Source organism: Pterocles gutturalis, unplaced genomic scaffold, assembly GCF_000699245.1.
Source record: "Pterocles gutturalis isolate BGI_N339 unplaced genomic scaffold, ASM69924v1 scaffold18059, whole genome shotgun sequence".
NCBI classification, from domain to species: Eukaryota; Metazoa; Chordata; class Aves; order Pterocliformes; family Pteroclidae; genus Pterocles; species Pterocles gutturalis.
In genome coordinates, this window is record NW_010128612.1 from 20,221 (window position 1) to 35,263 (window position 15,043).

Below are 15,043 nucleotides of genomic sequence, written 5' to 3' on the forward strand. Positions count from 1 at the left end.
AGTTTCCACAGTAAATGTAAGTACATGAATCCTTAATAGCTAAACAATCTGCAATGTAACAACACAGTCATAACCAAGGTTTGTACCCTGCATAACCCCGTAGTACAGCAGAACTTGAGCACTGAGCATCTCAATGGTTATCTTCCCACACAAGCAAAAATGTCCAAAAATACAGCAATGTGGTCAGGACTATAGCAAAGAATAACATTTTCTGCTCCAGCAACTGTGACACCAGTGCTACCTATGATAGTGGTGACAATGTTGGAATTAAACAAATGGATACAGATTTTGAAACTAGGCGGTTTACAAACGGCATTGTTTTAAAGCAAATTCAGAGAACTCACAGCAGATTCCCAGCCCCTGCAGAGTCAGGTACAGGCATGCTATGAGAACAGCAACAACAAAAGCTTCAGACTTCTCCTTAACTCAGCGTGCATCAATACTGAGTAACATGGAGCATATGAATATGTGAGGGGGCAGGTCAGCCTTCAACCTTGCTAAGAATACAACTTACAAGTTGTTTTATATGAATTTGTGTATGCCCGACAGCTTTAATCAGTGTGTTCCTGTGGCCTACCACTAGCTAGCTGATTAGAGAAATATTCCTTTGAGCATTCAAGTCAGTTTTGTGCTACTTGCCCAATGCAGCCTCTGCACAAGTCAATACACTGGCTTATGAAATCTTAGATACTACATCTGAGAACTCTTGCACCTAAAAAGTATCATCTTCAAAGGAGTATGGCTGCTGAATGGTATTCCTTGGCATCCCTGTGTTGAGACATCCATGCAATCTAGACACCCGAGCCTGACGACGAAGGGCATGACTGAGCTTGTATCACAAGGTGGCCCATGGACTAATCAGATTTCCCAGAGATGATCAGTGTTTCTGGAGGTTATAAATTAAGTGTGATTGTAGACCTAGGGGTTCTAAACTACCAGAGTAACAGGGATCTGGAAGGAACAGGACTGTCTGATGCTGAAACCACCTTGCTATCGTTTTTTTTTATCTGGGCAAACCAAATCAGAGATAGGATGTTAAGCTAGCAAGACGGTGTATGGCACGAGAAAAACTCAAGTAACCACAGAACAAGCAAACAAATCACTTGGATTTCATCTAGACTGCGTGTCTGCCACAACTCCCAAGAGTCAGAACTCAGGGGAAAGAGGACAGAAGTCCCTAGAGCAAAAAGTCTGCCAATACCTTGGTTCAATGCTCCTCCAATCTTCTTTTCATCTGCTTTCCAGATCCTGTTTACATTTGTGGAGCATAACATGGATGGATTATGTGTGCACAGACTAGTTCTAGACAGACTTCAGCAAAGAGTCAAGATTAAGTTATCATTCCATGCATCTTTTTTTCCATGGAGCATAGCATGGATGGAGTATGTGTGTACGTGACTAGTTCTAGACAGACTTCAGCAAAGAGTCAAGATTAAGTTATCATTCCATGCATCTTTTTTTCCATGCAGGTATTAAGCTCTTCAATTGTGGTCAGTCAGTCTTGTAAGGCAGCAAACGCTGGGGGGGATGGGAATTTCTTACAGCTTTAGGGGCCTGAAAGTAAAGCAGCTTAAGGTAAGAAAGGCCTGTCCGCTTTCGTGGAGTAACAGGCCTTTCTTACCTGAAGCCTCTTTACTTAAGCAGAGAGAGAAAAAGAAAATGAGCAAAAATTGACTCAAGTCTTTGGTCTGTTCTGGCATATAGTTTGAAACAAGTGCTATGACTGAGTTTGGGAGACCACATTTGAAAAATTCACCAAAGTACTTCTAAACTAAAAACGGATCGTACATCTAATGATAAATTACTTAATGCTGTGCAGCTCTAGGAATTACATTAACAGGTTCAATCTTTTTTGAACTATTTTCCCTGCTAGTGGCAAGCATAACTATGACTTCTGTGTTACATATATTTCAATGAGTTGATGTAAAGGATGAGACATGCTGTATTTTCAGCAGTAAAGCACACTTGGATGAGCTAATCTGCAGTTAGTGGTGATGAGACATGCTGTATTCTCAGCAGTAAAGCGCACTTGGATGAGCTAATCTGCAGTTAGTGGCTTCAAATTTTGGTTTCAGAGATGGTAATATGTCAGCTTAAAGCCACGTAAAAAAAAATTGCTTGCATGCATGAAGCTGCTTGCTGATTTAAGTCACCTCCAGAAACTTTCTGTAATATGTCAGCTTAAAGCCACTTAAAAAAAATTGCTTGCATGCATGAAGCTGATTGCTGATTTAAGTCACCTCCAGAAACTTTAGTATCTCAGAAATGTTAGTTCAGACACATATAATAGGAATGTAATAGGAACAGATGAACAATATATTATGTAATAATTATGTGTGTATTGCTTCCTACAAATGTAATAGGAACAGAAGAACAATATATTATGTAATAATTATGTGTGGTCAAGAAAAGACAACTGATAGCAGGATTTATGAGTTTGGATTTGAGTGGAGAAGTTTTATGCAGAGCTTTGGGGGTCTCATGTCCAGCATGAGTTGTAGAGCTCTTTGTGAGGCAGTGCTGGGTTGGGTTTTGGGATGGCATTGAGTAGGTGCCTCTTATTTTCCTGGAATCAGAAAGTGCTTTCATAAAGATTACGTAACCTCTTTGGGCTGGGGGACAGGAGTGTGTCTAATATGTCTGATGCTTACAGTGGGCTTAAAAGAATACTTAAGTGCCTTATTTTAATTTCATTCTAAGGGAACGTTTTTAGGTCAGGACCCATACTGCCTCCAGACCTGATCCAGAATTCAGTCCCATTTAAGTACATCCAGTCTTCCTTCTGTCTTGGAGTTTGACCTGAAGTACTGGGTTTACTTTAGCTTGCTTTTCCTGAATAACAAAACTGTTCACAATCTTGTGACAAACTGATAAAAAGGTGTCACTAGCAGCCTCTATAGAAAGAAGTCAGAGAGATTATTCTCCTTGGAAAGGATCCAGTATGTGCATGTAGACGACTCCTTACCAGGAGAACATGTTCCAGGAGTTCCAGGTATCCCAGAGTACATTCTGTTCCAAAGCGCAGGGCTCTCTCGCGAACTTCTTCACTCACATCTGGGTGATATGATGCTTGCTGAGGAGGCAAAACAACATTAGTATCCCAAAACTACACCCACAAGAGGAGGTTAACACAGAGAAGATAGGAGAAGGAGAAAGGAAGAGATGTTTCATAAAGTGCAAATGACACTTTCTTTAGCTTGAGGGCCAGCCATTTCTGCTGTAAAGGTGTAAGAAAACTGCACTCAGAGAACAACAGAGCTCCAGTTCTGAGAATGGCATTGGAAACACTTTCCCTTTTATTAGCACATCCTCCTGTCTGGGTGTGCATCTGCAGTCTTTCCTAGTGTCCTTCCTTAGGTATTGTCAGCAGTAGTACTACTTTCTGCCAGTTGAGAACAAATAGAAAAACCCTTGAAGAATCATCTGAAAATACAGGAGGATTTTTGATTTAGTGTAATGAAAATGTATGACTTGGAAAACATCTTGGGGCTGGAATGGGCTCTTTGGTTGTGTGTATACTGTTCTACAGTGCAAAGGTTATACTCTTGTGGCTCTTCTTTTTTACTAATATCAAGAAAAATAAAAATTGTAAGTCTAGTTTTGCTACTCAAAAATGGCCATTTACATCTTATGTTAGAAATATGCTAAAACCATGTTTTTATTGTAAGCCTGTACAGCCTACCATCAAGGAATGAAAGCATAAGTGGCCATCTGGTTTAGAGACCAAGGCACGGGACTGGCCCCAGAAGACTTGGAGCCAATCAGTGGTCAACCACCAGCCCAGTGCATGGGTCAAATGCAAGTCTCTCGCTTTTATCTTGCAAAATGGAGGAGGAAAGACTATTTTGTTCCTTATAGAAAACCTTGCAAATGATGGATGAAAAGTGCTATGGAAGTGGAAGGAAAGATACCATTTTGTTCCTTATAGAAAACCTTGGAAATGATGGATGAAAAGTGCTATGGAAGTGCCAGGATATTGTTATTCTACATGAGAGAAACAAAACCCAATCCAACCAACCAACTCACCCAAAAAACTGTTAGCTGCTTTTTGCTATCTGGTAAACACATTGTAAGAAGGAAAGATACCATTTTGTTCCTTATAGAAAACCTTGGAAATGATGGATGAAAAGTGCTATGGAAGTGCCAGGATATTGTTATTCTACATGAGAGAAACAAAACCCAATCCAACCAACCAACTCACCCAAAAAACTGTTAGCTGCTTTTTGCTATCTGGTAAACACATTGTAAGTACCAACCAACCAGCTCACCCAAAAAACTGTTAGCTGATTTTTGCTATCTGGTAAACACATTGTAAGTAAAACCATATTAATGGCTTTAGCTTGAGATAGGGATTTAATGCAGCAACAGGCAGTGCTAGAACCATCTGTTTAAATACAGAGATGAAGCAGCAGAGTCGGTTCTGTGACCTTGTAAGGAATTCCACTAAGGATAATGTCTGACATCTGATATAAACCTAACTAATTAAACCATTTTATTTTTAATAAAAAGTGAAAACTGCAGCTTCTTCAAGCCTTGTATTTTCTAAAATAAACTTCTAGGGAACTTTTTGATTGAACAGAGTGCTAATTGTGAACAAGTGAAACTTCCTAAAAATCTTTAAAATTAGCATTTCCTCTCACAGACATCTCCTTTCACCCCTGCACCCTCACATCTTCCATTGGGACGAGGGATTATCTCACTGCTGGTTTATTTTGAGCCCTTCCTGCATTCCTCAGCATCCCAAGCAAGCGCTGGCATCAGCTGGCTCTGGAGCTGGTCTATGCACTCCCTCTGCCGGACAGTTCAAGATCAGCAGAGCACGGAAACGGTTCTCATTAGCCACCTTCATCTCGTCACTTGGTCAATAAATAACCTGAAGGGGAAGGAGATGGGAGGAAATAGGACAGAATTTTCCTCATCTCCATCATACTTCAAACAAGCTCCAGAAACCCAAAAAATCCAGAACAGATTATTTTTCATTTTCAAATAGGGCAGAAGGGTCCCCCAGTGTTTCCTATGAATACATTATAAGCACCCTGATATGCCTCTTCCACACTTAAGCATTACTGTTACACATGCAATTAGAACAAACATCTGTAGGAGAGAAATATAAACTTCCTTTTATGCTTTGCATACATAGCCAAGATTGATATCAGAATATGTTGGGAATATTTTTAAGGTTCAATGATTCTTAAAACAAACCATATACTTCACTACAGACTAAAGAAGTAATAAAGCCTTTTTAGGAAAACATTTTTGTAACTCTGAAGCATCCTAACAGAAATCTCACTACACCAGTTAGGAATCACAACAGAAATGTTTACTTTTCCAGACCTGCACAGAAAACCTGCCAAAGCTTCTCAAACTGAAACCTGTGTCCGCAGAACAGGATACCCATTTATTTCCTCATGCCGAGGCTTCTCTTCACCATCAGCCCTCATTTTCTCTTCATCTGCTTTCAGAACAGTAAGGCAGAAAGCACTACTTGACTCGTAGTACTACACCTTCTAGCCTGTCAGCACTGATGAATAACTCATGGAGTTATATACTGAGATAGAGTCAAAAAATCAGTTGTTTGAAGGAACCTGGAGAATTCACACAGTCCAACCACCTGCCTAAAGCTGTGTCAACGTTAAATTCAGACCAGATCACTTAGGTCTTTGAAAACCGCCGCAGATGGAGATTTCACATCCTCTTTAGGTCCCTGTCCCAGTGCTTAATTATCCCCACACTGGAATAATTGGAAGTTCCTGTTTCAATTTTTGACTACTGTGTTCCACTCCCCTGCCGTGCACCTCAAGTCACTAGCCTGACACTGTCTCCTTTCAGCAATCTCCCGGCAGGTTTTAGAGGGCTGCTGCAAGGTCATTCCAAAACCATCTCTTCTTCAGGCTGAACAGGCAGTTCTTCAGCATCTCCTCCCAGGGCCTGTGCTCCAGCCCCAGCTGTCTGGGTGGGCTCTGCAGAGCTCATTCCACTTCAATTGGTGCCTTTCTTCTTTTGGGGAGCCCCAAACTGGACACAGTATTCTAGACACAGTCTAATGAGTGCTGAGAAAAGGTGAATAATCATTTCTCTCAATCTACTGGCCATGTAATGATCGAAGTCATTACTCACACCAATTATTTTCTGTGCTTTTGACGGACCTTTTCATACCTGTTCCTTTCCAACAGCAATCATTAAGAATAGTGGTATTATGCAGAGGTTACTTACTGCATAGTCATTATTTTATACAAATAGGTAACAAAGACAGAAATTGTTACTATCTTAGGGCCTCCTCTAACCTTCAGTAAATGTAATTACAGTGTTTCCACTGACTTTAATGACAGTTGTCTTGGTTCATTATATCTTGCGGTAATCAACCTCACTGTCTTTGAAAATGGCATCTACTTGTAAGTGTAGAATTAGTAATGAGCATTGTAAATTCGTGTATAGCAGAACAAGCACAAGCACATATATATAACTGCTGATAAGTCAAATCCCTTATACTAATTGCCTTAGGCAGCTGACAATGAAATGGAACATAAATTTAAAGTCCACACCAGGGAAGTCTGAGCTATGTTCTATACAATTCTACCATAGATCATACACATGCAGTTTTATCTTAGCCCAAAGGACAAAATCTGTTTGTCAGTGCTTATTGTACAGTCTAGCCTAACCACACTGAAAACCTCTCCAGTATTTGTCAAATATCACAAAAACCAAGTTGCACTGCGTTGCACAGCTTTTACGGCATAGTGAGGCTAAGCCGCTTCCTACCCCTAAAATTCAAGGGATGTGGTTTATCATGGAAATGCCATGTACGGTAATCCATTTGTAGAAATTAATGGCATAAGATTTCTAAGTGTCTGAGCAAAACTTGCATAAGCAGGATTTTCTAAATGAAGTCTGGTTCAAACTGTATATTTAAAAGCTTTGTGAAATGACATGGCTATTTTGTCATACATTTTCGATAGTGCATAAAATTAGTATACCTGAAGATTTTTATTCCTGTTTGCCCAATAACTGCTCTTGATTTTAGGAAAGTGAGACAAGATAAAGCTAGACCTTACTCCTTGTCAGTGTCTCCTTACAGGAAAGTGACATGATTCTAAGCCATTTTCCTCCTGTAGATTGCTTTCTTTGCGAAGGTAATTCCCTGTGAGATCATGAATGCTTTTCCAGCATCCCAGACCTCTATTGTTAAGTCTGCAGGAAGTTTCATCCTGTTGGCCGTTCACAGTGTATCACAATGCATGAACTCCGAAATGACTACATTAACCGGGAGTAGATGTGAACATAAGAGGAATGTTCATAATTAATGTTCAAAATGACGTACTGGGCTGCATCTTGTGTATGTGAGTGTGTTTGTAACAGTTTTGGAAACAAGAGGATTCCGTTACTTAGAATTTGCTTCCTGTTTCGAAACAAAAACTTGTCTCCACTAGCCACTTCCAAATGACAAAGGATGTTTAGTGCACCTCAGCATCTGAATTCATGCCTGAATTGATTTGTTGGAATGTTGCATAACTATGAACTGCTCTTAGCCTCCCTCAGAAGTTTCAATTAACTGGACTGTACCTAGGACACGTTAGGCTGGAGTAGTTCTCATGTAAGTAGCACATCTGTTTAATTTTCACATGCAAATTAGAGCTGCTTCGTTTTTTGACCTTCTGAGTTTATGAAGGGGAGAGGCTAGAATCAAAGTTCAAAGCATGCAGTGGTCAAGAACTGTGAGACACTAATAAAACACCTGTCAGAAAACTAAGTAAATTTTTTTTTAAAAGTTTCATTCAATGGTTGTGTACAAATCCAGTTCTAAGTAATATTAGAACTTGCACTTTTGTACAATGATTATTTAAAAAAAAATTAACCCTTACAGCTGGGCAGTATTATGCCAAAAATTAATCTGGGACTGACATAAGCAGTTAGGATTTGACCAAATACTGAGAATCAGAGACCTCAGAGAGCATCATTATTTTACCGTCATCTTCCATACATGTAAAGACAAAAGTAAATATATATAATTTACATGCAAAGACACTTTGGTGTTACTACTGAAGACCAAAAGGAATGAAATCTTTATAATACCTTTTTTAAAATTTATGCCTAGATCTTCTTTATAGTCAAAACAAAACTTAATGGCTTAATAGCTATTTATATGACACATGCTTCCCCCCACTTTTGCAGGCCAGTTTTTGAAAGTTGTCTAGCTCAAGCAAATGTAGAAAACAGGGTACCAATGTTTTTAGTGCAAAGACAAAACACGTCTGAAAAGCACAGAAGAAACTGAGCAAACCAACAGGTTTTTTATGGGGGAAATGACTGCTAAAAATAGACGTGAGTGATTCCTTTCACTGTTCTTTTCAGTGTTCCTAGAAATACTGAAATCATATTTGTGACCCTAGGATTATTCGTATATTCTACTACTTGCACAGATTGCCTTCCAGTGTAACAGCAGACTGAAAACTAGGAAATTTCAGGTCAAATGAAACTTCTAATTTTTATAAAAAGAAAATAATCAATATTAGTGCTGCTTCTTTTTTTGTGCATAACACAGAAAATCCTTTCTGACAGATGTTCCCTTAAAATTATCATAACCATTAATTTTCTCATCTGAAAAGTAGAACAATAATACAAAGAAACTGAACAGAAACTATAACAATTCAAGGGATACAGAGGCACAGACACACAAAAAAATAAAATCACTCTTAGGCAAGGAAGTGAATGTTTACCTTACAGGCTGTTAGCATGTCAGCTACTGCTTTGCGGCTCAGATTTGCTGTAGCAATCACATCCTCCTGTCTGCATGAGTTCCCAGCTGCAACAGCTTTGGCAGTTGCCATGGTGATTCCTTTCGTCATCCGAATTGATTCTTCAGGTGACGATGTCTTTTCTGGAACCTCACTTGACTGAAACACCTAAAAGTGAAAGCAGAAGGAAAGCCTGATACCCTTCAAGTCAAAGCAGAACAACCATGAGAAAGAGACAGCAACTGGAAGCAGCCTTCAAACAGCAGGAAATTAGAAACATATTTGGAGTACTTGAATATCGTTCTTGCTTGTCAGAAGCCTGGTCCTGATAAGCCTGCTCACCTACAGACAGCAGAGAGAAACAATAAGCTGAGGGAAGCATACAAAAAAAGGTTAACCCATTCATCTCATCTGCCTGGCTGACAGTTTGTTACAGACAGCCGTTCAGAGTGTTACTGGATCAAGAGAATTACTATTCCTTTAATTATAATTTTTTTTCATCCTGACTGCTGCTTAGGCTGGTCTGCTCACATGAGGAGATCCTTCCCCTGCAAAGGCTGGGCCCTAACGAGTCCTTGTTAATAGCACAGCGTAGGACAGATGGAGAACATCACTAAAATATTCAAATGTCTCTTAAAAAAGTAGAGGGGGAGCGTTATCTCTTATGCTATACTTAGTCTCCCTTAGAAACCTACAGATATAGTTTTGCAGGGTGAATCATGTGAAAAGAGTTCAAATTACCTGACAGTACACACTACTCTCACGATGAACTGTGGTAAGATGTTGGTAATAAGAGCTGGGTAACCTTACTTTTATCATATATTTCCTCTTTCCCAAACATTAGTTGGTATTTGCTTGCCATTCTTTGACTGTGCAGGGACAATTCAGAGCACTCAGTTAATCAGGAGAGGTTTCTTGACTACACACAGTGCAACCAAAGCAAGCTTGTGGTTACAGAATGCAAATGTCTGGACAAAAATGAGCCTGGTCTATCCCATGCTCCAAGGTCAGCAGTTCTTCACTTTCTCTTTCCAGAAATGGAAACAATGTTAAAAAGTAAAGTCTGGTTAAATACGTGAAGGACATCCCTCAGCATTGCTCAAATTCAGTCCCTGAAGTTCCAAGTCCAGCTTGACGCATGTTCTTGAGCACTTATGTACCATCGTCAGTTCCTCTCAACCCTCTTGCAGTACTCCACTTTTCTGGAGCGTATACATGTGGGCATTAATTTAAATCACTGACTAGTGTACTAGTAACAAAAATATATGAACGCTGCAGCTGGAGGCTCTACTTTTATATCTTAACGAGGAAGGAAAACAATTATGGTCTAACACCTAACGTGAGAGAGAATTCCATGCTATTGTTAATTCCATCTCAGACAGAATACCAGATAGGCAGGCCATGTATCACTGGTACTATCAGCTCATAATAAAGGGAAAATAGAAACAAGATTAAACTACAGGTGCAATGTGGCTATGATGCCGAGGAGACATTATCAAAGCCAAGATCAAAAAAAAGTGAACAGCACTGAACTCAGAAAAGAATATCTGTAGTGAAAGCTTAATGTCTAAAGAACAACAAAGCAGTTGCTTCCAGATTTGTACATGACGGTAGGATCTCAGATCTCCAAGTGGGGACTGGTAACGTCTGAAAGCAGATAAGCTGAAGTGGCATTGTAATTGTACTTTCAGAAATGATCTGCAACGGGTAGAGAGAACCAGACTGCATCCAATACACTACAAGGCACTAGAGCACAGCGTGAGGAGTGGTGCCTGCGCAGACTCATTTCAGTGCAAGAGCATACTTTCAAAACGGCCATGTAGGGCTATTTTGTTCTGTACCGTGAGTTCTTGTTTGATGTACTCAATTGTGGCCTCAAGAGCTCTTGTCCCGCGAGTAGCTTCGTCTTCTACTGCTTTAACAGTCTTCAAAAGTGATGTGACGTTTGTTACCATCACCTGAAGAAGAGAGAGGTGAAGAAAAAAATATGTGATTTCTTCCTCCTGTTTTTCAGAGACAGCAGGGTCTGAAGCAAGGCAGAGTAAGCTAGGTAGCATTATTACTCCTAATAGGGCCTAAGAGGCTTCATGAACTGTACTTGTTATGGGACTAAATACCAACTCTCCTGCTGGCCAGTTTCAGAAAGCTCCCTGTAAGTTGCAGAAATGTAGCACGTGTAACTGCAGAGTGATACCATCTTAAGTGTGTTCTGTCAGAAATTTTACCAAGAAATGGAAAATTCAGAACATTTCCAGGGTAGGTCTCTTACACAGATTGATTATGTTGGTGACTTTTCTTCCCACACATCTTGCACTGCAAGCTGAAAGAGATGTAAATCAAGGTATGGTATTTCTTTCTGAAATTTACCCAGTACATCCTCCACAATCAGCTAAAACACCAGGTCAGCAAGCAACCAAACGCGTGCCTCAAGCCCAAATGCAGATACAGAATCAGTGTTACTGTTCTTGTTACAAACCCAATAGTCCCGATACAGAATAACCTAATCATCACTATAATAACTACACCTTTCCTACACCACAGTACAGTGAGATACAAATTATAGCTACAATGAAAAAAGAAGAGATAAAAAGGCCAGCTTCTTGACAGTTATGACACAGAGAGCTTGACAACAGGAAGAGCCAAGAAGCCACTTTTCTTGACTGGATGGGTCATTTTCAAGTAGTGCCTCCAGAGCACACTGCTATCATGTGCTCTGAAAGGAAGAGAGGCACAGGTCTGACAGGTGAGCAACAGACATGAGAGTGAGAAGAGCTTCCAGGCAAGCAAGAAGCTACTACAACACTCTTATCACGTGAAAGCAGAAGTAATACTGCCTAGATCTCCCCATCTGGAAATACTTTGTAGACACGAAGCCACAGGATCTTTGTGAGTCTAATGTCATAATACATCACAGCTGCAGAGAAAATAAAGCACAAAGATATGACATGTACGGTGTAATCTGTGCGAGTTTTGAGCTTTGATGCCCATGTACTTCCTGGAAAGATCTAGGAGAGAGGGGTCAGTAACACACAATATCCTACTACAGAGTTATTGGAAGGGGGTTTTTCTCCCCTCCCTCCCTCCTCCCCCAAGCTGCAAGGTCTAAATAAGGAGGCCACAAGCTTATCCTCAGCATATGTCATTGTTCAGAATGTTTAGGTACCATTTTATATTGGATAAATTTTAGTAGGTAACATTATTAAAGGAGAACCTGCCCTCAGATGCAGGCCTGCAAAAGAAAGAAGTTTCTTTTCAGAAAGATTCCAGTTCTTTCATCGTAACCACAAAAGTAATCTGAAGGCCTACAAAACCTGATAGCTTCATGGAAACTCAATAGTGTCTTCTTATTTTTCTGTACCACCCCAGGGTGCTAATGAAACAAAGAAAGACATGATATTTCAGGCAATCAGAAATTGCTGAAATCCAAGCTTCACACATCTACCAAGTGGGATTGCACAGATACTTTAAATAAAATGTAAGAATAAGGTTGTACCTTGGCAGCACCTTTCAGCTGATACATGGATGGATCATCTGCTGGTTTGCTAGCAGCTCCTTTGGTAGCACCAATGAGATCAGAAAGGGCCTTTGCAACATCCTTGATAGCATTGATCAGGACAACCTATAGGAATGAGAAACAGCCATAAGCCTCAGACAAGAAACAGCAGCCTGGATGAGGGCGTGATTTTTAGAACACAACTAGAACCAAAAATCTACTACTGGTACACAAATAGCACCACTCTCTCTCTACTCCAGTAAAACACGTAATATTCTGGAAGAGGAAGAGCTGTGCTGATAGCTACAGTATTTCATACAACCGGCCAGAATCTCTAAAAGTGACTATTTCCTGTGAAGACACTGAAATGCTGATTGCAGGGAGGATTTCCTTCCTCTGCCCTTCCCCAAGAGGAGGTTTACTTTTCTCCACATTCTTCACCCTTTGGGTGGAAGCAGGACGAGAGCAAGAAAACAGATTACAAGCACACAGTTCTAATGCTACAGTTACGTACCAACTCTGAAATCACCTACTGAAAGACCGAATGTAATTGCTATGGCTAGGTGTTAGAAGGAAACATTCTTTCAGGGAAAAGGAAGCTGAACCTCTGTAAGAGGCTATACAGAACTAAATACTGAATAACTTGGTTGGCTTTAAAGTCAGGAAAAGTCAAATCTGGAGATACTGTCTCCTAAACCCAAGGTCAAAGACAGAAGTCCTAGACAAAATACAGACACTACAATGGGCTTGTTAATTTTTTTAGGGTATTACTGGAGTAATTCTCTCCTCCAAATCCTTCTCCTTTGCCCTTTCTGCTAGTAGAAAAGTAGTTTTTTAAAGTATTTTGCTGGAATTCAGAAGAGTTCATTTTAAGGAAAATGTTGAAACATGCATGAAAAATGAGAAAGCTCGGGGGAAAAAAAAGGTGTGGAACAACCACTTCTCAATAACTGCATTTCTGTAGCATTACAAATGATAAGAAAACAGCCTCATTCCTTCATGTTTGTAGTTCACTGTAACTTGTATAAACGTCAAGTCTTTGCTTTTCCTGAAAATTTTATTTAGCTTTTGTTAGCTCAGCAATTTGGCCATGGAAATAAGAAAAGAACCTGAGACACAGGACAGACTGATGTGATACTCTGTTGTCCGACTGCTTATGTTGTGCGTAAGACATCTGAAACTATCACACCAGGTAAAGTAAGGCTTGCTGCCATGGAAAAATCTTGTGCCAGTATCATGTGCTAAAGCTATTAGAAATGCTCCATTTAGGGCACATGATGGACCTATAATTTCAAACTGGCAATAAAAAATTGCTCCAAATAAATTACTTGTGCACAATAACTTTTATTCCAAATACTATATTCCTGGCTTTAACATATAAAGCAAAACAATACGCGATAAATGTTTTGCAGATGTTGCTATTTTAGGGAAATCCTTCTGTTAAAAAAAGTATAAAAAAAAAGTATTTTCCTAGAAAGAAACATCTCAGAAGTTTAGTCAGTCAAACAAGTAAAGCAAAATGGAAAAAACATCCCTTTCAGGGCATTATGCAAACGAGCAGGTGTTTCCAAACTAAGGTGGTACCACCACAGGCACATCTGCAATATGCTTGCCAACCTCCATTTCACCACGATCCAAACAAACAACTGAAGAAATTTTTGAGAGAATTTACACTGAAGGCTGAAGTAACTGAGTTAAATAAAAAACAACTGAGATACAGCTAGAGAATGGCAAGAGCTCGTGAGCCTCCACAAGTAACACAGAGTGCACAGCCCAGTTATAAGCTGAATAAGTAGCTTTAAAGTCATGCAAGCCCTTTAGAATAAAAAATGAGATGAGTCAGTGGTCCAACCACAACTTAGTGAAGACAGGACAAATACTTTGCCAAAAGCATCCCAGCTGGAACACATACATGAAATAAAAGCAGAAGCGTTATACAAAGACCTGTCCAGTTCCACTCAGTGCTCTAAACCTCTTGATTGTGCTCTGAAAAAGAGCAGGATATCTGAGTAAACCCAGAAGAGTACCAAAAGAGATTAACTCTATTGTGTTGCTTAAAAGCAGAAGTCCCATGAAGTCGTATAAATTGAAAACTGTCTCTGGTCTCTTTAAGAGTAACAGAAAAATCTTAATCTCACCTGTGTTTCAGGATCATCCGATCCCAAGCTAGCCGCTCCCAATTTTACTACCTCAGCAAGCTGAGTGATGGTGTTAGCTGATGACTGAGCTGCTTGGGCCAGTTTGTCCTGACTCGAGGCAGCACCAGAAACCAACAATTTTGTATCTTCAACTAAAGCTTTTGCTGTTTTCAGGATGTTTTCCCTGTAGCAAAAAAAGGGGAAGCAGGGAAGGAAAAGAAGAGGAAAAAAGCATGTTTTTCAATGTTATGGTGACTAACAGCTACATAAAAGCGCTGATGTAAGTCATCATGCCAGTGTCCACTCATGATAATATACCACAGGCCAGTTTGGAAGTTAAAAAAAAAAAAAAGAGACAAGATAACTATTAAAACAGTAGCATTATATTTTGGGATAGATGCAAGGCAGTTTATTAAAATGACTCCATCTTGAAAAGAAATGCAGTAGGGCAGCAGCAGAAGAGAGCATTGCATTTTAACATCAAAAGAAAATCTGGCCATGCAGAGGAAAGTAATGGCTGTCACAGCTCCATCTTAATCAGCATGTTGTATGGAGACTGAAACAATTATTCGTGAGGAAGGCAGTAGCAAGAATTGCACAAGGAACAGAGAATGGGATCTACTCAGGATTCCCCCCCACCACATACATGTTTTGAGATGTCAGGACAAAAAATCCAGAGC

General features: G+C 39.9%; 1 protein-coding gene across 1 annotated transcript in view; it reads right to left on the reverse strand.

The window, feature by feature from the left end:
• Positions 1 to 15,043, reverse strand: part of LOC104466313 (talin-2) — a gene marked incomplete at both ends in the record, with an annotated part of 60,495 nt that overhangs the window by 15,458 nt on the left and 29,994 nt on the right. The window contains 5 exons of the mRNA XM_010079692.1: positions 2,966 to 3,073; positions 8,715 to 8,900; positions 10,574 to 10,690; positions 12,226 to 12,351; positions 14,364 to 14,547. Of these exons, the coding sequence (XP_010077994.1) occupies positions 2,966 to 3,073; positions 8,715 to 8,900; positions 10,574 to 10,690; positions 12,226 to 12,351; positions 14,364 to 14,547 (721 nt within the window). The remainder of the gene's footprint in view (positions 1 to 2,965; positions 3,074 to 8,714; positions 8,901 to 10,573; positions 10,691 to 12,225; positions 12,352 to 14,363; positions 14,548 to 15,043) is intronic.